Source organism: Macrotis lagotis, chromosome 4 (genome assembly GCF_037893015.1).
Source record: "Macrotis lagotis isolate mMagLag1 chromosome 4, bilby.v1.9.chrom.fasta, whole genome shotgun sequence".
NCBI lineage: Eukaryota > Metazoa > Chordata > Mammalia > Peramelemorphia > Peramelidae > Macrotis > Macrotis lagotis.
In genome coordinates, this window is record NC_133661.1 from 251837159 (window position 1) to 251864708 (window position 27550).

General features: G+C 40.8%; 2 protein-coding genes and 1 pseudogene across 5 annotated transcripts in view; 1 reads left to right on the forward strand and 2 right to left on the reverse strand.

The window, feature by feature from the left end:
- HEATR4 (HEAT repeat containing 4) overlaps window positions 1–22789 on the forward strand; it is a 100246-nt gene extending 77457 nt beyond the window's left edge. The window contains exons 13-18 of one of the 4 annotated variants that reach the window (XM_074235765.1): window positions 350–539; window positions 1321–1399; window positions 6592–6751; window positions 8107–8189; window positions 14625–14751; window positions 22518–22789. In XM_074235765.1, coding sequence (XP_074091866.1) covers window positions 350–539; window positions 1321–1399; window positions 6592–6751; window positions 8107–8189; window positions 14625–14751; window positions 22518–22612 — 734 coding nt within the window. In that variant the 3' untranslated portion in view covers window positions 22613–22789. Of the gene's footprint in view, window positions 1–349; window positions 540–1320; window positions 1400–6591; window positions 6752–8106; window positions 8190–8237; window positions 8374–14624; window positions 15285–22517 lie in introns of those variants that run through there. The other 3 variants (XM_074235767.1, XM_074235766.1, XM_074235768.1) reach the window with 3 other exon arrangements.
- On the reverse strand, window positions 8499–10244 carry RIOX1 (ribosomal oxygenase 1). The gene is made up of 3 exons (XM_074232093.1): window positions 9716–10244; window positions 8588–9606; window positions 8499–8529 (listed from the first exon to the last, which is right to left on the reverse strand). The coding sequence occupies exons 1-3, from the start codon at window positions 10187–10189 to the stop codon at window positions 8499–8501; spliced, it is 1524 nt and encodes a 507-aa protein (XP_074088194.1). The 5' UTR covers window positions 10190–10244.
- A 4061-nt stretch (window positions 22790–26850) lies between the features above and the next one.
- LOC141522893 (large ribosomal subunit protein eL34-like) lies at window positions 26851–27193 on the reverse strand (annotated as a pseudogene).
- Window positions 27194–27550: the final 357 nt, after the last annotated feature.

Genomic DNA, 27550 nt, shown 5'->3' on the forward strand with positions numbered 1-27550 from the left:
TAATGGATAACTGCAGATTTGAGCACTGACCCTGGAATCAGGAGGAGGTAAGTTCAAATTTGGCCTGTTACAGCTGGGTGACCCTAGACAAGTCACTTAACCCTAACTGCCGACACAAAAAAGAAAAAATAAACAATGTTCAATCTCTCTTTCCTCCACCCCACTACAAGGCAATAATTATAATAGTGGTAAGTACAGGTTCACAGAGAAAGCTATTTTTACCCTTCAAATCACAACAAACAAGTATCTACTTAACATTGCATTTACTCATAAGGCTCTCTCACCCTGATTCGAAGACTGAAGCTCTAGTCTAAATGACACAAAAATGATTGTTGTCTGTTCTTGGCAGCTTTGGGAATGATTGGGCTTGTAAATCCTCAGCTAATAGACCTCCTGCTTTGGGCTATCCACTACGAGGATGAGCCGGGGGTTCGCTTGGAAGCCTGCCGGAGCATCCTTGCCCTTCAGCTTCAAGGAGACAGAATCCGAGATACTTTCCTAGATGTGCTTCTCCTGGAGAGCCATGAGGATGTTCTTAGGTAAGCCCTCTACCCCCAAAGATGGAGAACTGGATGGTGGAGGGAAGAAGTGTGCTAATATATATCTCACATACCTGTCATCTCGTTTGATCCTTAAACAACTCTGAGAGTGAGGTGGTGGTATTATCTCCATTTTACAGAGGAGGAAAGTAAGGCAAACAAGTGACATGAAATACCTGGGGTCACACAGCTAGCAAGCATTTAAAACTTAATTTGAACCTAGATCTTTCTGACTGAGAACCAAACTCTACCCTACATACCACCTAACTCCCACAATAACATCTAATCCAACTAAACTAAGGAAACTGAGGCTTAGGGAGGTGAATTGATTTGTCCAAGGTCATAAAGGTAAATGTCAAGAGGTGGGATTGGAGCCCTGAGCATTTGACTTCAGATGTCAGTATTCTTCCTACCATGCTGGCTCCAATAATCCTCAGAGCTAACCATTGCATCCTTTTTAAAATATATACTCTCCGACTCCCCTGATGCTTTTCTCAAAGGACATCCAGAGCCTCATTCTATAGAATCTTTCTTTCCTTCCCAGGCTGCTTCATTAAAAGTGTAGGCATCGGTCCACTTTTTTACCAAATTCCAATATAGCTGGAAGCTCTTCCCAAGGAGAACTTGACTGTTAGACAGAACAGCAGGCCCTCCTCCTCTGGTTCAGTGTTGCTGATACCTGGGTATCCTGAATCAGGATGAGAGCATACTACATAGTGTTTCTACAGTTGGTTTTTTACCTCTAGAGACTTACCTATAAGGTCTATTGTCTTCTCTTTAGGGAAGTGTACAATGCAATGAAGATTCTTAATTTACAAGATGAAGGAAACCAAGAGATGCTTCAAAAGATCAAGAAAAGGGTAGGCCTGTGGAGGCTGCACTCATGGTTGGCAAGTGGATTCCCAAAGTCCTTGGCTCTTAGAAGGCAGATGTCTTCTCCCTACTTAGACACAAACACAGAGTGCATACAAAACAGTTTTTGTGCACTCCTCACCTAATCTCTCCATTCTTGTGCATTCTTATAAATGAGTCACTTTATTCTGGATTTAGCTTATTTGTAGATTGTCTCCCCCATTGGACTATGAGCTCCCTGAAGGCAGGGACAGACTTGTCTTTTATGTTTATTAACCAATTTATACAGCAATAAATATAGACATATGTGTGTGTGTGTATACACATACACACACATAAAACACATACTTATGTATGTGTTTATATAAACATACAGAAATATAGAAACAAATGATTTATGCCCATACTTCTCCCCACCTACACATAGATGTAACAAATAGCTTGGGCTGCAAAAAATTATATTCCTAGAAAAGTAATCCTGAAATCTAGAAAAAAGTAATCCTGAAATCTAATTAGCTGTCCAAAGGTGGCATCCTTATTAATTTTTCTTTGGAAGGCAATTGGAGCTAAATGACTTCCCCAGGGTCATACAGCTACTAAAGTCTCTGATACTAGATTTGAACACAGGTCCTCCCAACCCCAGGACCTATGATCTATTCATTGCACTACCTAGCTGCTACTTATCCTCATTTTTTTTAAAAGCTTAGTTGTTAAATCAAGTTAAAAGGCAGCTAAATGTGGATAGAGAACTGGGCCTTAAGTCAGTTAGACTCGAGTTCAAATCTAGCATCTCATTCACTAGCTATATGACCCTGGTCATGTCCCTTAACTGTTTACCTGTCTTTCTTATCTGGTCATGATACCCTTTGTGGTGGTCGTATGAGTAGAAAGGATTATTATATAAACATATTGTTATAAATAATATATTAATTTAATATAAACATTATATATTTGTGCCCCAATGAGTATCTACATATACATACATGTTTATATAAATTTCGTATCACCTTTTCAATTAAAAGCAAAGGCTAGTCCCATTCTTTTGTTTTATAGATGAGAAAACTGAAATCCAGTTAGGCTGTGAAATCTAAGGTCATGTGGCTATTAAATAGCAGACCCAGGATTCATATCCAGGGCCTCAGATCCCAAATCTAGTGCTCTTTCTACTCTACCCTCTTCATATTTTCTCCAAGTAGGCACAGAATAAAACCAACATTTGTGCAAATACCTACTATGTGAAGCATATTGAACAAGGATCTGGAAGAGATACAAATTTCAAGTAATACACCATGCTTAAGCCTACAACTTAATAGAAGAATAAGACTCCAACACGGATAACTATAATAGATAATATTGTATGAAAACCATTAGTTACAAAATAAAGTGTGAAGGCCATGACCAAATAGGAGAAAGGCAAATAAAGAGTACTAGGCATCTTAATTGGATTTTAAAGGATGGATAAGTATTCAAATGGAAAAGAGAAAGGAATGAATTTCAAGCATAGAATAAGATCTGAACATTGGCAAAGGGGTATTCAGAGTTCATGTGCATGTTTGCGTGGAGGGGGGATACCAGAGGTACCTATTGGTAAGCTTATGAGGTGTTTGCTGTAAGGCAGGAAAGATAAGAAAGTCATAAATAGCTGACAGGGGAGTTTAAATTTTACCTTGTAAATAAGAGGAAGCCCCTAGAAATTTCTGATCAGAGTGTTATCATCAAACCTTTACACAAGAAAAAGGATTTGAACAGTTATATAAAAAATGAATTGGAGAAAGGGGAGACTGTGGAGGTTATGGTAGTATTCTGGACTAACAGTTCTCCAAGTGTGGTCTGCAAGACCTTTTTCGGGGGGGGGGGGGGGTCTGTGAGGTTAATTCTATTTTTGTAATACTTAGATGATTCATTTCTAATATGACAAGTAATCTACAGATATAACCCACATAACAAAATTCCTTGGACATATGGAAGGGGTCATTAATAATTTTTAAGCATGTAAACAAGTCCTGAAACAAAAAAGCTTGAGAAGCAATAGTTTAGTAAATGATAATAAAGATCTATAGTAGGATGGTGACAGAATAGATGGGAATGAATGAGGTTGTAGAGAAGACAGAAGTTTAGAAAAAAATAAAAAAAACCTTAAGATAACTTTAAGGTTATGAGCAGACAAGTATATCAATTAATAAAGGATGCCACAGGTAGAAAAAGTGAGGGCAAGGAGATTTGGAATGTGTAGAAAGAAAGATAATGAAGTCTGGTTTTTTAACATAATAAGCTTATTAAAATTCAGTGTGCAAAAAGGATCATGAAAGCAGAGATTGGCATTTAGATATGGGTCTGCACAGACTCAAGATGAAAAATACTTTTATCCACTGAGCCACCTAGCCGCCCCATGGAACTCAAAATTTAAAAAAAATGTTAATTATTTACACGTAATTGGGGGGGGGAATACAATCTTATTTTTATATGGGTCTGCAGCTCTGAAAGAAATTCAGGACTGAAGATAAAAATGTTGGAGCTATCTCTGTAGAGATGGTAACTTGAAGTTATGGGAGGGAAAAAGAGTGCTATTCAAAGAGTGACAAGAGATGGAAAACAAAGACCCTTGGGGAACAATCATAGGAAGGTGTTTCCAAGTAAATAAGGAGTTAGGGACAGAAAGTAAAGTGAGGATAATAATGCTAATGCTCAAGAGACAGCATGATATAGTATACATATGGCAAATCTTAGGGTCAAGGAGACCCGAGCTCAAAGTCTACCACTGGGGCAGCTAGGTGGCACAGGGGATAGAGCACTGACCCTGGAGTCAGGAGGACTTGGGTTCAAATCCAGTCTCAGACACTTAATTACTTAGTTGTGTTACCTTGGGCAAGTCACTTAACCCCATTGCCTTGTAAAAAGATGCTGTCTATCTCTTCAGAATACAAAATATGAAAAAATATTTTTAAAAGGCTTAGCTCAAAAATAAATAAAAGGTCTACCTCTGACCTATACTAGCCATATGGTTTTCTGCAAATCGCTTAAATTCTCAATGCCCTCTAACAGTTCTCTAAGTTACAATTGAGCTGCTCTCTGCACTGATGTAATATTGGGAGTTGTCCCACACTAGTGAAAATCATAGGGCCAGACGGAAACAAACAAAACTTCCTATTTTTGCATGTTTGTAAAGTGCCTTATATACTTTGTCACAGTTAAGGCTTTACCACAACCTACCACACATACCACAAATGTATGTGTCTCTTCTCCCCATTTTATAGATGAGAAAACAGGCTCAAAGAAAAAAAAAATCACAGAGTAAATGGAATCAGAATTTAAACAAGTCTTCTGGATTCTTCTAAATTCATGGCTCTTTCTACTATGAGATTCTAGCTTCTATCTCTTTAGCTTCTGTATAGACTAACATGTGCTCTATTCCCAAATCAGTTCATAGAATTATCAATCTAAGGCTGAAAAAGACCTATGAGGCCATCCTGTCCAATCCTCTCATTTTAAAACTGGGGACCTGAGATCCCAAGAGAGGTTCATTAAACCCTTCCAACTCTTCCAGTCTTCTTACATCTTAGTCCACCCTCTATATCCTCTGTGGTTCAGAGACACTGGCAACCTAGACTGAGGACCTAGCATATTTATTTCAATTAGTTGTCACTTGGTACCCTTGAATAAAATGTTAAGCCAAAATAAAAGTTTTTCATTAGTAATCATAAAAAATGCCCAACTAGCTTAAGAGTTCATGAAAGTACTTCATGCTGCTACACTAAGTAGCAGTCATCCTGACCTAATCTTCCTTAGAGTCAACTGCTATTGACTAAACTGATTTAGTTGCTAAACTGATTTAGCATCTATAGACAGATCCAGCATTAATTATAAACTAGAAGAGCTTATCCAACTAGTTCAATAAGGCATAACTCTGGGCCTGAAATCAGAAAGACCTTAGCCCACATCTAGCTTCAAAAAGTTACAGGTTCTGTGACCCTAGACATGTCCCTACCGCCTCTTAGAGTTATTATTAGGACCAAAAAAGAGAAGATTCATAAAGCCCTTAGTAAGTATCAGGCAACAAACATTTGCTCCCTTCCCTTAATGCCAAGAGGCTTTCTTCTTTCCTCAGCACATCACTCTCAACAATTTTAAATCTTTAATATGCTACCCATTCTTATATTATAAATATTTAACAAAAAAGGGATTCCAACTTAGCCTATCTTTAATCGCAAAGAGGAAAGAGAAAACAATGAGAACATTTTGATAGAGAGAAGTGGGAGTGGAGAAGTAGGAGGTTATTAAAAAAAGGACTATTTATGGGCAGCTACATGGTGCAGTGGATAGAGCATGGCCCTGGAGTCAGGAGGACTTGGGTTCAAATCTAACCTCAGACAAGTCCCTTAACCCCATTGCCCTGCAACAACAACAACAACAAAGGACTACTTCAGGGGTCCAAATGATCCTGCTTTATGTGATTTTTCTGACTAAACAATTCATTTTTACCATGATTAAACTCTAGGATATCTAAGTCTTCAGATTATCTTTCACTGCACATTCTTGGACAACATTCTTCCACTTGGGTTTGGACCGAAGTTAGTTTGCTCTTTTAATCTTCTAAGCAAAAACTGGAATTGTGCAGGCTGCCAAAAGCATGTGACATTTAAAGTAAAACATTGCACTTTAATATCTCTTAAATTTAACAAAAAAAAAAAAAAAACCCTATGTACAGGTCCAGTTGTGAATTTCTGGGTTATTTTTCTGCTCCACAGATGACAATATGCCTCCCTTATTCCAGGACAACAGATTGCCTTTGACTAGTCCAGTCCATAAACACTCATAAATTTCTTTGCTGAGACACAGAGGGATCAAGGGTTTCCAACACAACATAACCCCCAAGGGTGGTTTGACTACAGTAAATAACTGTACTTGACAATCTCTTTTGGCAAGAAAATAGTACTTGGGGGCAGTTAGGTGGTGAAGTGAATAGAGCACCAGCCCTGGAGTCAGGAGTACCTGAGTTCAAATGTGGCCTCAGACACTTAATAATTACCTAGCTGTGTGGCCTTGGGCAAGCCACTTAACCCCTTGCAAAAAGCTGAAAAAATAGTACTTGAACTTAAGGAGCTATTCTTAAACATTCACCTTGACAGTTCACTATTGAGTTTGGTATTTTTCACAGCTATCTTTACAATCAATACAGGTATTCTCATTACTTTCTACCTAGATTTCTGAACTAAGTCAGAAAAACTTGATCATCAACAAAATAACGAAGATTGAGGGAATTGCTGAAACTATTCGTCAGGAAACAAATTATATCTATCTCCACCATCCCAAAAAAGAAAAACCATCACAACTTGTAGACATTTTCGAAGATGCTTTTAAAGGTAAGTTTCCCAGTGTAAATCACATCTACCAGTTTCATCAATACATATTTACAATCTCCTGAATGGTTTGGTACTTTTCTATGTTATTACTCTTATTGTGTAGATCATATTCCCTTTGTCCTTTTACCACCATTCCCCAATTTAGGGTTTCCTTGTTTACTGTTTCCAATAGATCACTCACTAGCTAGTCTCTAAAACTAAAAAACTAGTTCATGTAGTCCAATTTCTCCCCTTCCATTTTAGTTCCAGTATTTAAATGAGAAAATTAAAGCTCAGAGAACAAATGACTTGGTGAGGGGGACTCAGACCAATAGTAAAACTGCATTGAATCTAGGTCCTCTGATTTAAAATGCAGCACTTTCCACTAACTACCCTGTGGAGCTCCTTTAATTGGTGGGTCCCAGAAATGGTAGAAGGCAGGGTTCTTGATAAGGTAGTGCTTATAAAAGGATTGGTGTAAAAAAAGATGCATTTGCCAGATATATGACCTTAAGCTGAGGCTGGAACTTCATTGGATAGAGCTGCCTAATACTTCATCATTTATGGAACTACATACAGAAAATAAGCTCCAATAGCCAACCTAATATCCTAATCAAGGGTAAGATATACACCTGATAAATTTGGACACTTGGACTCACTGTCCTGTTTCTTCATCTCAGTCCCAGCCAGGGTCAGGAGGAAAAAAAACAAACTCTATAACACTACGTCAACTCTATAAAAATATAGTGAGTTTATTATGCATAAAAATGTGTTTTATTTCTTGTATTCTTAGTGAGCAAGAGTGAAGAGGGATGAAGAATTTGGAAATGAAAATAAAACCAAAAAAAAAAAAAAAGGAAGGGAGGTAGATGATTTGGAACTGAAAATTTTTTACAATTCACAACAAAAAAGGCAATAATGCTGCCTGGAGAATTGTTGAGTACAGGTTACCAATTGTTTGTAAAAGAAACGGATAACTGCTCTCCCCAACCCCCTAATACTTTTAGTTCAAATAACTGAGAGGCACCCAGTCAGTCTGACCCCGGATACTTACTTTCTTCCCCATCCCTATCCAATATAACCCAATTGGAAAAGTCCGTTGGCACTTGAATGAATCCTGAATCTCTGATACATAATCCTCACTCTCAAACAGAAAGTTCCCCTCGTTTTTCTGAAAGACAGTCTCTAGAAGCAATAGCAGAGTAGGGAATCTGAACTTCCCCCAGTCAAGGATGGAGTTCTTCCTAACAGTCCTTCTTCAAACCTGCCGAATGAAAATAGAATCCATCCAACTTCTAGCCCCCCACGCCTGCACGGGACAGCAGGCGGCCCCAGGCTGCTTCTACTCAGGAGAGCTGTCCTCCTTTCTGTCCTAGATTCCGACGTCCCTCCCCCTCTGTCGCCTGATACCTGTGAGACAGACGACGAGCCGGGGGTGGGCAGGAGCAGCGCCAAGGAGGTGAGAGCCGCAGACCAAAGCCGCCTTTCCTCGCCTTCTATTTCACAGGCGCCTCGGGCGTCAGGGGTTTCTTGGTGATGAGCAGCCCCTTTTCGAACAGCAGGGTCACCAGGGAGAGCTGGTCGTCGGGGCCGTCGCAGGGCAGGTCCCCCACGCGCACGAAGCCCGGGTAGGAGCTGAACAGGTACTCGATGGCGTCGGCGTGGCGCGGCTGCACCGGCAGGCACCGGGGCTCCCCCTGGTGGTAGACGCGGGCGTTCTCCACGGTGTAGTACAGCAGCAGGCCGCGCTCCTCGCTCACCAGGCGCGTCAGGCCGTGGCGGAGCAGGCGCACCTGCGTCTGCGCGCCCAGGGCGGCGCCCACGTCCCGCGGCGCCCCCGCCTCCCAGCGGGCCGGCAGCCCGTGCACGCTCAGCGCGCGCTCCTTGGCCGACAGCACCGGGGGCAGGCAGTCGTGCAGGAAGCCCTTGGCGCGCTGGTCCGCCACGGCATCCACGGGCGCGTACCGGGCCAGGCGGGCCAGCAGGCTCCGCACCTTCTCCAGGAAGGGGCTGCGCCGGGGGTCCCCGGACTCCGAGTGCTGCGCCCCCATGTAGTCCAGGTAGTCCCGGGGCAGCCCCCGGCGGAACTCCACGTCCTCCTCCATGGCGGCCTGCAGGGCCGCGGGCAGCAGCGGCTCCAGCAGGTCGCCCCACGAGTTGCGCTGGAAGGTGGACAGCGTGAGGTGCAGGGAGTGCTGGCCGGGCTGGCACTCGGCCTGGTGGATGAAGCCCCGCGGGAAGTAGAGCAGGTCCCCGGGCTCCAGCACCGCCTGCAGCACGGGCTCCCCCAGGCCCTGCGGGCCCAGGTTGGGGCTGGGGAACTGGGGCAGCTCCTCGGGCGGCTCCCGGGGCTTGTAGACGCGCCACAGCTTGCGGCCCTCCAGCTGCAGCACGAAGGCCTCGATGTCGTCGTAGTGCGGCGCGAAGCCCTGGGCGCCGGGCGGCGTCAGGTAGGCGTTGGCGCCCACCATGCTGCCGAAGTGCTCCTGCAGCACCGACAGCACCTGCCACACGGCCGCCGAGAAGGCCTGCGGGCACAGCAGGCGCAGCGAGCAGCCGTCGCGGTACAGCGCCCAGGCCGTGGCCGCCAGCGCCCGGCCCGGCGGGGTCAGCGTCTCGCGCCGGCCGTGGCGGTAGCGCGCCGCGTCCAGGTGCAGGCCGAAGTGCAGGCGCTCCCCGCGCAGCAGCGCGTCCAGCTCGGCCGTGGAGAAGAGCCCGCCGTAGTAGTCGGCCCGGCGCCTGCGCACCAGCACGGCCTCCTTCTCCCACAGCGCGCCCGCGAAGTGGGCGGGCGGCAGCGGCGCGATCAGCCACTCGAAGAGGCGCGCGGCCCGGCGCTGGCTGTGCGGGATGCGGCCCAGCTCGGCCAGCAGCTGCTGCAGCGAGGCGGGCCCGTCGGGGCCGGGGCCGGGGCCCGCCGCCGCCTCCTCCTCCGCCGCCACCGCCTCCTCCGGCGGCCCGGCCGGGCTCGGGCGCTTGGCTCGCCGCCTCCTGGGGCCCGCGCCGGCCGCCGCCGCCCCGCTCCCCTCTCCCCCCCCGCGCCCCTTTCTTCTTTTTCCCCGGATTGCCCGGGGCCTCGCCGTCCTCTCCGGCCCGCCTCGGCCTCTTCTTCCTCGGGGCCCCGCGGCGTCTCTCCCCCGGCGCGGGCGCTTCCGCCTCCCTCCGGCCCCCGTCGGGGGCTGTCCGGCTCCTCGGGGCCCGGCTCCGCTGCTCTACATCGTCCGAAGGCGGCGGCGGCGGCGGCGGCTCGGGCACCCGCGGCCCGGCCAGGGGGCACCCCTCGGTCGGGCTCGCCCGGTCCTTACCCTCCTGCCTCGGTTTCCTCCGCACGCCTCCGGACACGGGCCGACGGTGCCCCCCGCCCGCCTTGTGCGGGCGCCGGGGCTTCTCCCCCTGCCCCGGGCCGGCGCGCTGCCGCGAGCGGTACACGGCCAAGGCGGACACACGTGGGCCGTCCATGTCGGGGCGGCGAGAAAGTTGTAGTTGCCGGGGCCCCGCCCCTTCCGGCTGCGGGCCTGGGGAAGCACTTCCGGCGGCTCGCCGATGACGTACTACGCCGGGCCGGGGCCGGCCACTTCCGCCGAGCCCTCGCCTCGCCTCCCGCCGGGGGCCTGGCTCCTGGGGGCGGGGCTGGCTAGGCCACGCCTCGGGGTGGGGGTGGGGGGCCTCGGGTGGGGGCAAAGCCGCTTTCCTGATACTACCGAGGTATTATTTAGGGACGGCTGCGTGGCGCAGCGGATAGAGCACTCGCCCCCGAGTTCAAATCCGACCTCAGACACTTGATAATGACCCGGCTGTGTGGCCTGGGGAAAGCCACTTAACCCCATCGCCTAACAAAAATCTAAAAAAAAAGAAAGGAAAAAGACATTATTTACCTACTAAAATAATCCTCCCCTTCTGAATTATAAAGCTTGGAGAGGCTGGAGTAGCGCCAGATGGAATGCAGAAGCTGAGAGGAGCCATAGATTAGAGATTTGCAGAAATGTGCCCTTTAATTTTTTTTGAAGTTTTGAAAAATAGTCATTTTTCATTCAATATGTTTGTGGGTTTATTATAGTTAATTTAAAATGAATTAGACGTTTTTAAATGATTGATTTTAATTTCTAATTGAGGAATCTATCGTTATAACCTACATAAACGTAACATTAGGGGAAAATTTGTTAAAACTCAAAATCTTTTAAGTACAAAAAAAACCCCTGTAAACAAAATTTCTATGGAGTTTTTAATATTTAGGATTGTAAAGGGGTGGGCGACTAGGTGGCGTAGTGGATAAAGTACCAGCCTTGGAGTCAGGAGTACCTGGGTTCAAATCAGATCTCAGACACTTAATAATTACCTAGCTGTGTGGCCTTGGGCAAGCCACTTAACCCCATTTGCCTTGCAAAAACCTAAAAAAAAAAAAAAAGATTGTAAAGGGGTCCTGACGCCAAAAAGCTTGAGAACTACTGATTTAAACTAATGTTGTGTAAGCACAGTGCCAGCCCAAATCATCAGAAGTTATTACTCAGATGCTCCCTACCCTAAAATTGCAGGTTCACATGGATTACCTCTCCAACTTCTCCGTTCTTCCTTCCCCTCCCCAATCCTCCCCTTTCCTAATCCTGCTTCCTCTTTTCCCCTCTTCTCCTTTTTCTCCCTTTCCCACTTTCTCCCTTCTCGGTTTCCCTTCCCTCTCCTCTCTCTCCTCTTTCACCTTCCTTTCCATCACCAGTCGTCCTATATCTTGCCACTGGACTCAGAGGACTTGGAAGAGAAAGTGAGACTTTGCACAGCACCCCCTCCCTTAAATCCAATTCACTTGCATGTCCTGGCATCACCTTCCTGAGGTCTTGGTCCTCTTCAGGAAGGAAGAACAAACAGCAACAACAACCTCCTTCTCTACCTTCCTCCTCTTCTCTCCTTCCCTCTCCTCTTTATATCCTCCCCCTCCTTTCTTCCCCTTTTTCACTCCTCTCTTCTCCCTCCTCCTCTCTCCCCTCTTTCTCTTCCTCTCCTCCACTTCCCACCTCCACCTTGAACACTCTAGATTTCTCAGCAGCAAGGGAGTGGGCTTGGGGGTTGGGGTGAAGTATATCCTTAAACACTGACATAAGAAAAACTGAAGGGGGGCAGGAGGTGGAGTGAAGTCCTACAGCTGGGTTGTTTAGTATGCTTTTCCCACCCTGGATTGGGCAGACTTGAGGAAATAATAGCTCCATACTTTCACTACCAACCTTTTGATATTTATTAAGCATCTCTATGTCAGAAATACCACCCTCCTAAAAGCTTACATACTTTTTAAAGTTTTATTCTTGGTGCAGTGGATAGAGCACTGGCCCTGGAATCAGAAGGACGTGAGTTCAAATTCCACCTCAGTTATGTGATTTTGGACAATTCACTTAACACCATTGCCTTGCAAAAACTAAAAAAAAAATAATAAGTTTTATTCTTTCAGGAACAAAATCTATTTTCTCTCACTCTCACTCTGAACCCCAAGAAAAACAAAATCTTTAAAATGAATATTCATAGGGAAATCTAGCTTGTTCTCTACCCTGAGCCCATCACCAAGGAAGAGAAGAAAAAAAATGGACTGCTCTTTTTGGCAGAGGTGGGGGAATATGGGTGTGGAACATTGCAAATACTATCAGACTTTGTTGATAAGTTTTGTTGAATTGCTTTGTTTTCCTCTTTGTTTTTTATCCTTTGTTTCAAAGGGTTTCTCAGTAGGGAAATGGGGAGAGTTATTTTTGGAAATGAAAGCCTATGTTGAAAGTTTGTGGGGTTTTTCCTTTTTGTTTTTAAGTATTAGGCAAGTCATCCTTCTGGGAATTTTCAAAAATCTATTTTTTATGTTCACATGCAAATTTCACAGGGAACAGGACCTGAGAAATGCTTTTCTGGCTGCTGAGTTTGAGAACATTCAGTTTGCTGAAGGAAGACTATTCTTTTCACATCCTCTATAGACATCTCCCAGTCTTTCCTGTGACCTCATCCTTTCCATATATCTCTGTCTTAGGATTTCCTTTGTGATGAGGAGGAGTTATTTGAAGCCTGACAGTCTCTAGTTTCTTCACTTTTCCTGTGACAGCTCTTAATTCTTTCCATAAAAGCAATGTCCATAACTACCCAGTTCCCTTCCCACTGTTCAGTCTGAAGTTTTTATCCATCTACCTCCTGGTCCCTTTAAAGATGACTTCAAGCAAAGCCAAAAGAGGTTCAGATTAAAGATTGTTATTAATTAAAATCAAATGAGGTGTGTGCAAGCAAAATACTATTTAAGTTGATTTTGAGAATTAATGTTATGATTTTGATAAGAATGAAATTAAATTATCCTAGGTAAAAGCTGCGATGGAAGAGATGTTAAGCAAAACATTATGAATTGACCTACTTGATTGGATTTTACTAATACCAGAAAAACTTCCTGACTTAGCCCCCCCCCCCCCATTCTTCCTGCCTTAACTCCAATTCATGTACAAATCAAGACATCAACTTACGATAACTTTGGTCCTCTTCAAAACAAAGGACAAACTATAACAACCCTACTTATTGTTGTTATTCAGTTGTGACTGTATTGGAGTTTTCTTAGCAAATATACTGGAGTAAATCACCATTTCCTTTTCCAGCTCATTTTTCAGAAGAGGAAACTGAGAAACATAGGGTTAAGTGACTTGTTCAGGGCCAGTAAGTGTCTGAAGTCAGATTTGAACTCAACAAACATTACTCTTCTTGACTACAGATGCCTAGATTCAAATCCTACTTTTGCCACTTGCTTATGAGTATGCTCTTGACCAAGACAATGAATCTTTCTGAGTTTATTTCCTCCTCTGTAAAATGAGATTTTTAATCCCCCTTCCATCTCTAAATCCATAAACAAGTAAATGCTAAGGGGTCAGGGACAACTTTCCCAAGGATATTTGTATTTCTAATAAGGCATTGTTCAACTCAAAGGCTGAATCTCTAATGGAGAAATTTCAGTCAGTGTTATATGGATGGAGAACTTTGGGGGGGACAAGAATTTTCTTTTTTTGTTTTGATTTTTTTTTTGTTTGTTTTTTGCAAGGCAAATGGGGTTAAGTAGCTTGCCCAAGGCCACCCAGCTAGGTAATTATTAAGTGTCTGAGACCAGATTTGAACCCAGGCACTCCTGACTCCAGGGCTGGTGCTTTATCCACTGCGCCACCTAGCCGCCCCATAGGCACAGTTTTCAGTGACTCTCTTCTTTGCTTCTGTGGATTTTCACTCAGTTTTTCTGCTTCTCCTTAATTCTTTTTGTTTGTTTGTTTGTTTGTTTTGCTTTTGCAAGGCAATGGTGTTACATGACTTACCCAGTCACACAGCTAGGTAATTATTAAGTGTCTGAGGTCAGATTTGGATTTAGGTCCTCCTGACTCCAGAGCTGGTGCTCTATCCACTGTGCCACCTAGCTGCCCTCTCCTTAATAGAGCATCAAGTCTAGAGTCAGGAAAGCTTCCTGAGGTCAAATCTGACTGCAGAAATTTACTAGTCTCCCCGCCCCAGACAAGTCACTTAACCCCATTTGCCTCAGTTTCCTCATCTGTAAAATGAACTGGAGAAGGAAATGACAAACCACTCCAGTGTCTTTAGTAAGAAAACTCTACATAGAGTTATGAAGAGTCATAGGCAGTTGAAATGTCTAAGGAACAGTTTTCCCAAAAGTCTATTAGGCAGATATCCAGTTGTTTTGTAGGGTGGTCTGATTTCTGTATTTGGTGAAAGCAGAATCTTAACCCCAGGTATTATCCTGACTCTCCCCTTCCAGTAGAGTGTTATCAGCTTCTCAAAGAAGTAGGCACATAAGATTTTCTTTTGGACCTTTCACATACATTATCTTATTGCCTTAACTTTTCTCAATCTTTGTTCAGTGTTTTCTCATATGTCAATATTTCTGTTGCAGCCTGTGCAGTCACCTACACCAAATGTCTTTGGTAGGAGTCCCATCTTTAATCAGAAGGCTCCTGGAAGATCACGCAATACACATCTAAAAACCATCAGGGAAAAAAGGATTGCTTTGGGACCATTTGGTAAGTCCAAATCCTTTCCTAAAACTGAATAAAAGTCAAGGACAAAAAAAACCTATCATCTCCCAGGACACCCTCATCCCATCAAGAAGATATTTGTCTATATAGACACCAAATAGGTAGCTTTAACATCAAAGGAGTCTGTTTCATCATTCTATATTACCTGTTTGATTGGTATGTCTATAAAACTGGATGCTGAGGAAGAACTGGAGTAATTTCTTAATTCAAGCCACCAAGCTGGAGAAGAGTAAAGGAAATAATTTAGTTGATTCCACTCATTCTCTAACTTTAGTTCGCTAGAACTAAAAATAAGTAGAGCTTTGGCATGCAATGGTTTTGCACAATGTACAAGGAGGTCTTTTGAGGCATGGCCTGCAACTCCTTTCCCCAGAACAAAAATGAGTTTGGATGAGTTTTGAATCAACAGATCTGAGACAGGGCTAAGTAAAGGTGGGGGAGGGGGCAGATAAGAGAAGGCTATATCCCTGAAATTTATCACAAACTCTAATGGATGGGAGGGAATAACTGCATATATATATATATATATATATATATATATATATATATATATATATATATATATGTTTGGCAAGGCATTGGGGCTAAGTGACTTGCCCAAGGTCACACAGCTAGGCAATTATTAAGTGGCTGAGGCTGGATTTGAACTCAGGTACTCCTGACCCCAGGGCCAGTGCTCTGTCCACTGTACCACCTAGCACCAGGATAACTACTTTTAAATCCCTAAGCTATACCTCAAATGTTCCATAAAACACATTAGCAATTATTCTCTCCATATTGCAGCCTTAAAATCCTTAATGACCTCTAAAAGATTTAGATTTCTGACAGAACCAGATTTCAGTCATTCATTCAACAAAACAAGCTTTTTAGTCATGTCAACATGACATAGTGTTCAATATGTTTGAATGTTCATCAAACATTTTTTAAGTACTTACATTATGTAAGTTGAGGGGGCTATAGAGATTGAGACAAAATGATTCCTGCCCTCAGAAACTCTTGGAGAAACTCAAAAGGGTTTAGTTCTGATTTATGAGAACATAAAGCAGTTGTTATAGGACAGGATGGAAGATATTCTTTTTTTTTTATTTTTTTTAAATCTAAGGCAATGAAGTTAAGTGACTTGCCCAAAGTCACACAGCTAGGCAATTATTAAGTGGCTGAGGCTGGATTTGAACTCAGGTACTCCTGACTCTAGGGCCTGTGTTCTATCCACTGCCACCTAGCTGCCCCAGGGAAGATATTCTTAACTATTGCAATTATCTCCATAATGCCTATGGACCTCCTCTCTTTAAATAGCTGAGTTATTCAGTATTCAAAATTCTGATAGTTTTAAATCCTACTTTGCATTCTCCCTTCTGATTCTCAGTCTTTTCTCATTCTCATCCCCTATTTTTCGTATCATAATTACAAACAAAATATTAGCATAATGAAACTTTGTCTCCTCCAAAAAACCAATGACAGATATTTCTGAAAGAGTCCCTGGCAACTGTGGAACACAATTAGGAGGGGGAAAGGGACCTTTTTTTCACATGCCCTCTGAACACTGGAAGAAAAATAAGTTTCTAGCACAAAAAAAAGTTTCTAAGGAATTTTAGTGAATTATTGGTCCTCATTGCAAGACCTATGCAGAGATTTTATGTAATAAAATGGCTTCCATTACTCAATATCTGGCCTTTGCAAAAAATTATCTAGCTACAAGAAATTCTATACAATGAACAATACTTCCCTTGAATAATCCTATGACTGTAACTGCTCTGCAGTGAAAATGTTTGACAATGAGTCATTTGCATCATAGGCAGGAATAGTTGTGGCAGTCTGAAAACCTCTAGTTTGGACAAACCTCTTTGAGATTCCTTCTGCGCTAAACACCCCGCCCCCTTCCCTGGTATTATCTCTTTTTTTATCCTATATGCCATGTTGGAAGCTTCTAGCTCCATCTTATATTTAACTGGACCTTGCTAGCTAATCTTTGAGCCTTCTGAGAGTTGGGAAACCAATTAGATGCAGTTGGACAAGACCTCACCTCTCTGGACAACAACTACAACCCATATTTAAATAGGTTTTGATATTTATAAAAGGGATAGGAAACAACATCCATTAAGTCCCTACTATGCTAAGCATTTTACAGATATCTCAGTTGATCCTCACAATAACCTAGAAGGTAGGTCCAAAAAAACAAGGTAACCAGAAGTGAAGTGACTTGCCCAAAGTCACCACAACTAGTAAGATTCAGAGGTCAAATTTGAATTCTGGTCTTTCTAACTCCAGGTCCAGGGGTCTAACTGCCTCTCCATAAGGACTGTAAGACTCATTTGAGCCTTACAATATTTCTCAGAGATAATACTACAGAGAAACTGAACATTGGAGAAGTTAAGTGACCATCACATAGTCACCTAGTATCAGCAGCAGAATTTGTTTTTGGGGGGTTTGCAAGGCAATGGGGTTAAGTGACTTTCCTAAGGTCAAACAGCTAGGTAATTATCAAGTGTCTGAGGTCAGATTTGAACTCAGGTCCTCCTGACTCCTGGGCCAATGCTCTATTCACTGCACCACCTAGTTGTCCTAGGAGCAGAATTTAAATCCAGATTTTCTGTCTGCACACTTATCCATGATGGAATTTAGGTATTCTTCTGAATTAGTAGGAGTAAAAGGAGCAACTAGGTCTTTGTGATGGATGTACCATATCCAGGGGGCAGGTACTTAAAGAATCAAAACTAACCTTCTTCCTCCTGTGGCCTGAAGAGTATTATGCTCCAGAATTTAGCAATTCTCACCTGAAAACAAGACCCAAATGTATCCTTGTCCCTGTGAGACTGAGAAACCTGTGCTCCGGTTTCCTCCTGACTCATCTATATTTTAAGTTGTCTAAGCCTTTCTTTCAGTACGTTAAACTATGGTAATAATAAAGAATGTTGCTTTTAGAATCACTGCTCTTTTGTATTTCTTTTGTGAATTACCTGAAGTTTCAAAGCTGAACACAATGGAAGAACTAAACTCATCTCTTTAACTAACAGTTGGTGAATATGCAGGTATTTTGTATGTCCTCAGTGCTATGCAAAGTCAGGGGAAAGCTGGAGGATAATATGATAGAGGTATAAGCCATGGTTCTCTCTCATATCCAGGAGCCTCCAGAGTAATTGGTAGGTGGGATACCTAAAGGATCAGAGAAGAATGACATAAAAGTTTGTGATTGTTCAATCAAATGCTCATTTTGAGGTACTCAAAGAAAAGAAAGATAAGTGAATCTGAAAATGTTGTTGATCATTTCCTGCTCTTCCTTGGTGATCTCATCCTTTAGTTTCATTATCACCTTTATTCAAATAAATCCTAAATCTGTGAATTAAGCCCTCACTACCTGTTAGACATCTTTATTTGAATGTCCCATAGGCATCTCAAATTCAACATAATCAAAATGGACCATATTATCTTTCCCTTGGAAATTTAATGCAGTTGATCACATTATATAATCCCATGAACAAAAATCTCATAGAAGAAATGGAGTAGCTCACATAGTCAATAAAAGGATGTAAAAAAATGTAAAAAGATTCATCATAAGGGATTAGAGTGCTAAAGACAGAAATCAAAAGATAAGAATTGTAGGCAAGTTTGGCATTGGATTACAAAATTAAGCAGGGCAGAAAATAATAGAGCTTTGTCAGGATTAACTCGTTGATGATATAAAACACATTTTCAAAAACCTGATTGTACAAATGGACATTACAAGATGGTCAATCCAGGGCAGCTAGGTGGCACAGTGGATACAATACCAGCCCTGGCACTTAATAATTAACTAGCTGTGTGACCTTGGGCAATTCACTCAACCCCATTGCCTTAAATAAAAAAAAACTTAAAAAGATGGTCAATACAGAAATCAAATTGATAATATATTTCTCATGCAATGTTGGGGAAGCTCTATACAGTCCATTAAAATAAGACCTGAAGCTAAGTTTGTCTCAGATCATGAACAACTTACTGCAAAATTCAGACTTAAATTGAAGAAAAATAGGGAAAACCATTAGACCATAAAAGTTTGACCTAAATAAAATCCCTCCTGAATATGAAGTAGAAGTGATGAAAAGATTTAAGGGATTAGATCTGGTGGATAGAATCCATGAAGAATTATGGATAGAGGTTTTCAATATTGAATAGGAGGCAGCAACAAAAAAAAAAATCCCAAAGAAAAGGAAAAGCAAGAGAGTTAATGAGATTTTACAAATAGCTGAGGAAAGCAGGAAAACAAAAGGGAAAGGAAAAGATATACCCAACTGAATACAGACTTCCAGAGAATAGCAAGCTGAGATAAGGTTTGCTTAAGTGAGCAATGTAAAGAAATAAAAGAAAACAATAGAATTGGAAAAGAGATCTCTTTAAGAAAATTAGAGATATCAGAAAATGTTTCAAAAGTAGAGATAATAAAAAACAAATGCAAGGGACTAAACAGAAGCAGAAGAGGTTAAGAAAAATGTGGTAAGAATACACAAAAGAGGGGCAGCTAGGTGGCACAATGGATAGAGCACCGGCCCTGGAGTCAGGAGTACCTGGGTTCAAATCTGGTCTCAGACACTAAATTACCTAGCTGTGTGGCCTTAAGCAAGCCACTTAACTCCCTTTGCCTTACAAAAAAAAAAAAAAAGATAAGTCCTCCTGATCTAGGTTAATATAGAATACACAAAAGAATTATATAAGAAAGATCTTTTAACATCACTTGATAACAAAATGGCATGATTTCTCATCTAGAACCAGATATCCTGGAGAATGAAGTTATATAGGCCTTAAGAAGCATTGTTAACACTAAAGCTAATGAAAATGATGGAATTCCAAATGATCTATTTAAAAATCCTAAAAGCTGATGTTTTAAAAGTGCTATAATAAATTTGGAAAACTCAACAGTGGCCACTAGACTGGAAAAGATCAGTTTATAACATAATCCTAAAAAAAAAGGGCAACATCAAAGAATGTTCAAATTATATAAAAGTGTCACTCATTTCACTTACCAGTAAAGTTATGCCTAAGATTTTGCAAGGTAGGCTTCAGCAATATCTGAAACAAGAATTACCAGAAGAACAGGCTGGTTTTTCAAGAATCAGAAGAACTAGAAACCAAATTATCAAAATTTACTTGTCTATGGAGAAAGAACGGGAGTTCAAGAAAAATATCTCTTTTTGCTTCTTTGACTAAAGCCTTTGATTATGTGGATCACAACAAAAAAATGGCAAATCCTCAAAGAGATGAGAGTAACAGATCATCTTATTTCATGAAGAATCTGTACTGGGGCCAAGAGGTAGCTGTTAGAACAAAACAGAAAACAAATAATTGGTCTAAGATTGGAAAAGGAGTATGACAAGACTATATATTATCACTTTGTTAATTTAAGTTATATGTCAGAGTACACATCATGCAAAATGTCAGGCTGGATAAATCAAAAAGCCAGAATTAAGGTTGCCAGGAGGAATATCAACAGTCTCAGAGATACAGATGATATCACTCTGATGGCAGAAAGTGAAGAAGAATTAACAAGCATTTTGATGAGGGTGAAAGAGAAGAATGTAAAAGCTCGATTGAAACTTAACAATAAAAACAAAAACAAAACCTGAAAACCTTGGCAAGTGGTTTTCTCACTTCCTGGCAAATAGAAGAAGAAATAGAAACAGTGTCAAACTCTATATTTTGGGGCTTAAAAATCACTGTGGACAGCAGCCTCAACTATGAAATTAAAACAAATTAAAAGTTTGTTCCTTGGAAGGAAAGTTATGACAAATTTGGGCAGTTTACTAAAAAGCAGAGATCATTTTGTTGACAAAGGTCCATATAGTCAAAGCTATGGGGGTTTTTTTTGTTTGGTTTTTGGGGGGTTTTTTGGTTTTTTTTTTTTTTTTAGGTTTTTGCAAGGCAAATGGAGGTTAAGTGGCTTGCTCAAGGCTACACAGCTAGGTAATTATTAAGTGTCAGGGGCTCCTGACTCCAGGGCCTGTGCTCTATCCACTTTGACACCCTGTTGTTTTTTTCAATAGTAATACATGACTGTGAGAATTGGACTATAAAGTGCTGCAGAATCATCACTTTGGAATTGGGATGCTGGGGAAGACTTTTGAGAGTCCCTAGGACAGTAAAGACATCAAATCGGTCAATACTTAAAGAAATTAATTCAGGCTATTCATCAGAAGGTTAAGTACAGAAGGTGAAACTTAAATACTTGACCAAATTATGAAAAGATGGAACTCACTGAAAAAGCCCCTGATAGTGGGCAAAGATTGAAAGCAAAAAGAAAAGGGAATGCCAGAGGATGAGATGGGTAGGTGGTGTCATGGAAACAATGAACATGAATTTGGACAGACTTCAAGAGATAGTGGAGGATAAGAGTTGCTGTGCTACGGTCCACAGGTTCATGAAAAATTGGACATGACTGAATGGTAACAAACCTTTTCCCTTAAATCAGAGCTGTCCAAAGTGAGGCCTGCAGGGTGATTTAATGCTACCTGCCTGTGAATTTAATAAATGCTTTAGTAAATGGAATTGAGCTACTGCAGAGCTCTCACTAAAATGGCAAATAAATATATTGTCTCTTGTTTCAAGAAGAACTTTTAAAAGCAAGGTTGGACAGTCCCGCCTTAAATACATCCCTCTTCTTAATATTTCTGTTTCAGTTGGTGCCTAACTTCTAGGCACCCAGGTTCAAAAAGAATTCTGTCATCCTCTCCTCTTCAAGTGCCCTCTTTATGTTTTTGTTGATGGGCTCCAACCTATCTTTCCAGACTAATTTTATATCACTCCACCATACATTCTACATTCTAGTTAAGGTGAGCCCTTTCCTGTTCCCCATACACAACTTTATCTCTTGCCTTCTCTTTACACAGGCTATTGCCTGTACCTGGAATACTTTCCTTTAGCTTCTTTCAAGACTCAACTCAAATTTCTCTGTTTATTAGTGTTTTCCCCCCAACCCCACCCCAAATTCCACTCTACTTTGTATAGTTAAAAAGTGGTGTGGGATAGATATTTCATATTGTTGCTAGAGCTATTAGTATCCATTTGACTCATTACCAACTGCATTTTCCATCTTCCACATAATACAGAGAAGCAGGTTGTCAACGAAATGCAATTAATTTAGGGAAAATAGTTTATACGTTTGGCCATTAGGTGACACTGTTCTTATATTATTAGCCCAGTGAGTATCAGAGAAAATTACCAAAGACCCCAGTAAGCTCCCTACTCACCATTGGATTCTGTTGTTCAACTTTTAGACTTGAGTTCAAATGCAAGCTCACTCAATTACTAATTGTGTAACCCTGGGTAAGTTACTTAACCTTTATTTACCACAGTTTCCACAACTGAAAAAGGATAATCAGCACTCAAGGTTATTGTGAGGATCAAATAAGATAATTACAAAGTTTTAAAAATGCTAACACATTCTTCCTCCCACTATCCTCAAGCTCTCTAGGGCTCATGGGACAGTGCTGCAGGTTTTCTGGTTCTAGAATTAGGCACAGAAATATATCACAAAATTAATAAAATAGGAAAGTCATCTTTTCTTGGAGCCCCTGCCCTGAATGGGTAACACCCCCCCACCCTTGATTGACTAGGTCCATTCATAAGGTTTTTTGGATGTTTTTGGTGGTCTTAAGCTAAAAGAGTCTAACTATAAAAGAATGGGAGCATAATAAAAATAGCAATAAGGAAGCTTTCGAAGAGTAAAGCTGTTTTTTAAAAAACTACTTGGCTGAATTAACCTCTCTCATCACTTCTCCTTCCAGCTAATACTCGGGGGGAAAGAATAAAGGAAAGGATTGTGGGCTTGGAATTCACTGAGATCAGCCCAACAAGTATTCAAAAAAAAAACCCAAAATAAAACAACAGAGGACAAGTCAGAGTTGGAAAATGCCACAGTCAATCTCACTGGAACTGTAGCTCCCAAGCAGCTGCTGCTCTGATCCAGGGTCACTCTAGGCTGGTCTCCACTAGAATAGCTGGTCTTGCCCCACTACAGGTTCCCATGAAACCTCAGTTCTGCTCTAGTTCCACATTGGCTTTGCCCAGTTCTGGCTGGAGTCAGTGCAGCTCTAGCCTGGAAAGAAGTGGGAAGGGGGGGTAGGGGTTGGTTGGGAAAATGGGTGGGGAAGAATGGAAGCTGGCTTTGGCCAAATATGAGCTCCCAATCTCTCTCTAAAGTGTCTGTACTACAGAATCAGGTCTAGCAAAAAAAAAGGAAACTGGAGGATGTTGAGAAGCAGATATATATATATATATATATGTATATATATATATATATATATATACATATATATACATATATATTAAATACTTTGCACATTTATATGTAACATATGTACCTTATATTTAATGTAGTTTTATTTCTTAAATATTTTCAAGTTCCATGTAAAAATTTTAACATTCATCTTTTAAAATTTCAAGTTAAAAATTCTCTTCCTCTGGGCCCTCCCAATTCCTTGAGAAAACAAACAATGATATCAATTATATATGTGAAGAATGCAAAACACATTTCCATATTAGCCATGTTATAAAAGAAAAAAAAAACACCCCAAACCAAAAATATAGTTTGTATTTTTTTACAAAATAGCATGTTTTCTATGTTTTACATGATTGCATATATAATAACCTATATCCTATTGCTTACCATCATAGGGAGGAGAAAGAGGAGAAAGGGAATTTTGGGAACTCAAAATCTTATTAAAAAGTGAATGTTACATAGTTATGTATGTATAACCTAAATTAGATTGCTTTCTATTGGGGAGGGGGAGGGAAAGGAGGGAGGGAGAAAAATGTGAAACTCAAAACCTTATAAACAATGATTGTTGAAAATTATCTTTGCATTTAACTGGAAAAATAAATAAGAATATATATTATATATGTGTGTGTATATATGTATGTATATCTATATTATATATATATGGGAAAGGCTGAGGAAAAGAATGAAAAAACATTTTTTTGCATGTAATTGGAAAAAAATAAAATATCATTTTAAGTAGAAGGAACCAATATTTTAAAGAATCCTTTATATTCCCAGTGCCTAGCTCAGGGCCTTGCACATGAATAAATATTTGATGAATTGAATGACAACTTTCAATAAGTGAAATATCCCATGGAATTCTTTATAATAGGATTCCACATGTTAATTAAAGTCAGATTGCCCCAAGGCCAATATTGGTAATACTTTTTCCCTTCTCCTCATGGGTATCCTTTTCTCCTCTCTTTTTTGTTTTCTTGTCCTTTGCCTGTACAGATTGTATAGCTTTAATAACTTGCATTTGAACTTCTGGGACACTTGTATCTCAGGATGACCATGGCCATTCCATGAATTTCCAGAGGACAAGATCCCAAGATCCCTTTTAACTCATCTAATTATCTGAAATCTAATTATCTTCTGTGAACTCAGGACTTGAGTTAGCTAATTCATTTTTTTTTGCAAAGACCACATTCTTTTTTTTAAGCAAAGTATTATTTATTTTGAATTTTACAATTTTTCCCCTAATCTTGCTTCCCTCCCCCCATCCCCCCCACAGAAGGCAGTCTATTAGTCTTTACACTGTTTCCATGGTATACATTGATCTAAGTTGAATGTAATGAGAGAGAATCATATCCTTAAGAAAGAAAAATAGAGTATGAGAGATAGCAACATTACATAATAAGATTGTTTGTTTTTTTAATTAAAAGTAATAGTCTTTGGTCTTTGTTCAAGCTCCACAATTCTTTATCTGGATACACATGGTATTCTCCATCAGAAATACCCCAAAATTGTGCCTGATTATTGCACTGGTGGAATGAGCAAGTCCATTAAGGTTGATCATTACCCCCATGTTGCTGTTAGAGTGTACAATGTTTTTCTGGTTCTGCTCATCTCACTCAGCATCAGTTCATGCAAATCCTTCCAGGCTACCCTGAATTCCCATCCCTCCTGGTTTCTAATAGAACAATAGTGTTCCATGACACACATATACCACAGTTTGCTAAGCCGTTTCCCAATTGAAGGACATTCACTTAATTTCCAATTCTTTGCCACCACAAACAGGGCTGCTTTGAATATTTTTGTACAAGTGATGTTTTTACCCTTTTTCATCATCTCTTCAGGGTATAGACCCAGTAGTGGTATTGCTGGATCAAAGAGTATGCACATTTTTGTTGCCCTTTGGAGGTAATTCCAAATTGCTCTCCAGAAAGGTTAGAGATGAGTTCACAGCTCCACCAACAATGTATTAGTGTCCCAGATTTCCCACATCCCTTCCAACATTGATCATTGTCCTTTCTGGTCATATTGGCCAGTCTGAGAGATGTGAGGTGGTACCTCAGAGATGTTTTAATTTGCATTTCTCTAATAAGTAGTGAATTAGAGCAATTTTTCATATGACTATGGATTGCTTTGAGTTCCTCATCTGTAAATTGCCTTGGCATATCCTCTTGACCATTTATCAATTGGGGTATAGCTTGTTTTTTAAAAAAATTGGACTCAGTTCTCTGTATATTTTAGAAATGAGTCCTTTGTCAGAAATACTAGTTGTAAAAATTGTTTCCCAATTTACTACATTTCTTTTGATCTTGGTTACAGTGGTTGAATTAGCTCATTCTTGTTCCTTTCCTCAAAAAATCTTTAACTCTGCACTAATCTGTTTACTTTACTCTGGGATACCTTAACTTATCAGTTTCTTTTTTTTTTTAATGTAGCACCCAGAACTGGACATAATACTCTAGGTGTTTTAAGTCCAGGGTAACATTACAGGTGGAATGTCACTTCTACTATGGATACCATGTTTCTATTAATTAATGTAAAAGAAAGAGATATGGAGGAGTATGGTTGAAAATTAAATCTTGTCTCTCATGCATATTAACTTCAATTTTAGGTAATCTCTCTAGAGAACTCTTTAAGATGCTATCATTACTTATCTTCATGGACAAAGGGAATTTCCATCTAGAAATTCAATATACAGATGAAATTACAAATCCAGACTGAAAAAAAAAGTTGCATAGTTGTTGACTGCCATATCACACTGCTGACTCATAATGAACTGTCAGTTCACTCAGGGTTCCCTAGTTCTTTTTCCACATGAATTGTTTTCTGAGTATCACCAGAAGAGAGGGCTAAGACTTGGGGAGGGGTTGAGTAACTGGAGAGTAGAAAGCAGGTTTAGGAAATATGCAAACAAGGGAGAGGTAAAGATAAGAAGGTTATAGTTTAAAATTCTGGCAGAATCATAGCTCTGAGTAATTATTGAAGTCCAATGCATGCCCATACAGAAGAGGATATGAAGAGGATCACTCAAATTGGGAAAGTTGTGGAATGGAGATGAGACTTTTCTGATAGTCTATTCAAGGGCAAAATTTACATTTATACATAACACCCTTATATTCTCTGGTGGGTCTGGTTTCATTTCTTCCTAGTTCAACAGAGTCTGTACTTTTCTTTTCAGGAGTGAATAGTAATTTGAAGCGTCCCAAAAAAATATCAGAGAAAAGACTGGGTCTCTTTAGATGGTCAGTTTCTAGAATACTGCCCAAAACAACTATTAGCAACATTAGCTTGCTTCCCTTATGCTTCACTGGATCCACAAATAAAATGTTCACCATAAAACTCAGCAAAATCATTCTAACAAGTAATCAGGCCAAGCAATGACCTAAATCCCATACATCATTTAAAGAAACTATTATCTTTGTCACTACCCTGCAGAGAATATTTTCATTATCTATGCCTGAACTGAGTTGGCTCTTCTTGCTGGATATGTTTGGAAAAGATTCATACTTTTTCAAGCTTTCAGTTCCTTCAGAAACTTTATCAAGAGGTCCCTCATTGGATTTATGTCTGAATTGTTTTCCTTTACCTTATGCAGGCAGCTAAACAAATCAAGAACAACTGAGTTCAAATCCAGCTTCAGATACTGTGTGAAGTTGTACAAATTACTTCTGTTTGCTTCAGTTTCCTCAAAAAGAGGATAATTATAGTACTTACTTCCCAGAGTGGTTATGAAAATCAAATGAGATGAAATCTGTAAAGTTCTTAGTGTAATGCCCGGCATTAGAAGATATATAATTGCTTATCTGTTCTCTCTTTTTTTTTCACTTTTTAATTTTCTTTATTATTCAAAAAAATCCTTTTAATTTATTCTTTTGACTCTGTGCTTGTGCCTTCAACACCTACACAACAATTTTCTGCTCCTCAATCAGGAAAGCACATTTGATCCTGTCACGGACATATTTAGCACACATGGAAGCCACCATAATCCCTGCTGACATGCTTTTTTGTCTTTGATAACTTCATAAGAATTTTAGGTCTCATTGCACTAACACCTCGAGATTTTGGTGCTTTTCCAACATTCTTGGTGTAAAGGTAAACAATTCTGTTACCTGGGGTACAAGACAGTAGAGTTTTGTTGGAAGCTGTATTATAGGACAACCTATGACGATATGTCAGGTGCTGAACCATTTTTAATTCCTTGTCAGGTCTGCCACCCGAAGAAGGAAGAGAAAGTGTGTCCCAGTTCAGAGGTTGTCTTCTCCTTCTTCTTAACCCTCCTGAAACAATAATTATTTTTCTTTTTTTTTAGGTTTTTGCAAGGGAATGGGGTTAAGTGGCTTGCCCAAGGCCACCCAGCTAAGTAATTATTAAGTGTCTGAGGCCAGATTTGAACTCAGGTACTCCTGAGGCCTGTGCTCTATCCACTGTACCACCTAGCCGCCCCCACAATAACTATTTCTGATAAATCAAATGGGTTGACATTTATATGGATAGAATAGTTGAATAGTCACCAACTCTTTTATGTGTAAACTCTGCCATACTTTG

Coding starts and splice junctions, on each gene's coding strand:
- RIOX1 (XM_074232093.1), bottom strand. CDS start 10,189: ATGGACGGCCCACGTGTGTCCGCCTTGGCCGTGTACCGCTCGCGGCAG. Junction 9,607..9,715: donor GGCGCGGGCCCCAGGAGGCG/GCGAGCCAAGCG, acceptor GCCTCGCTGCAG/CAGCTGCTGGCCGAGCTGGG. Junction 8,530..8,587: donor GCGCTGAGCGTGCACGGGCT/GCCGGCCCGCTG, acceptor CTGGGCGCGCAG/ACGCAGGTGCGCCTGCTCCG.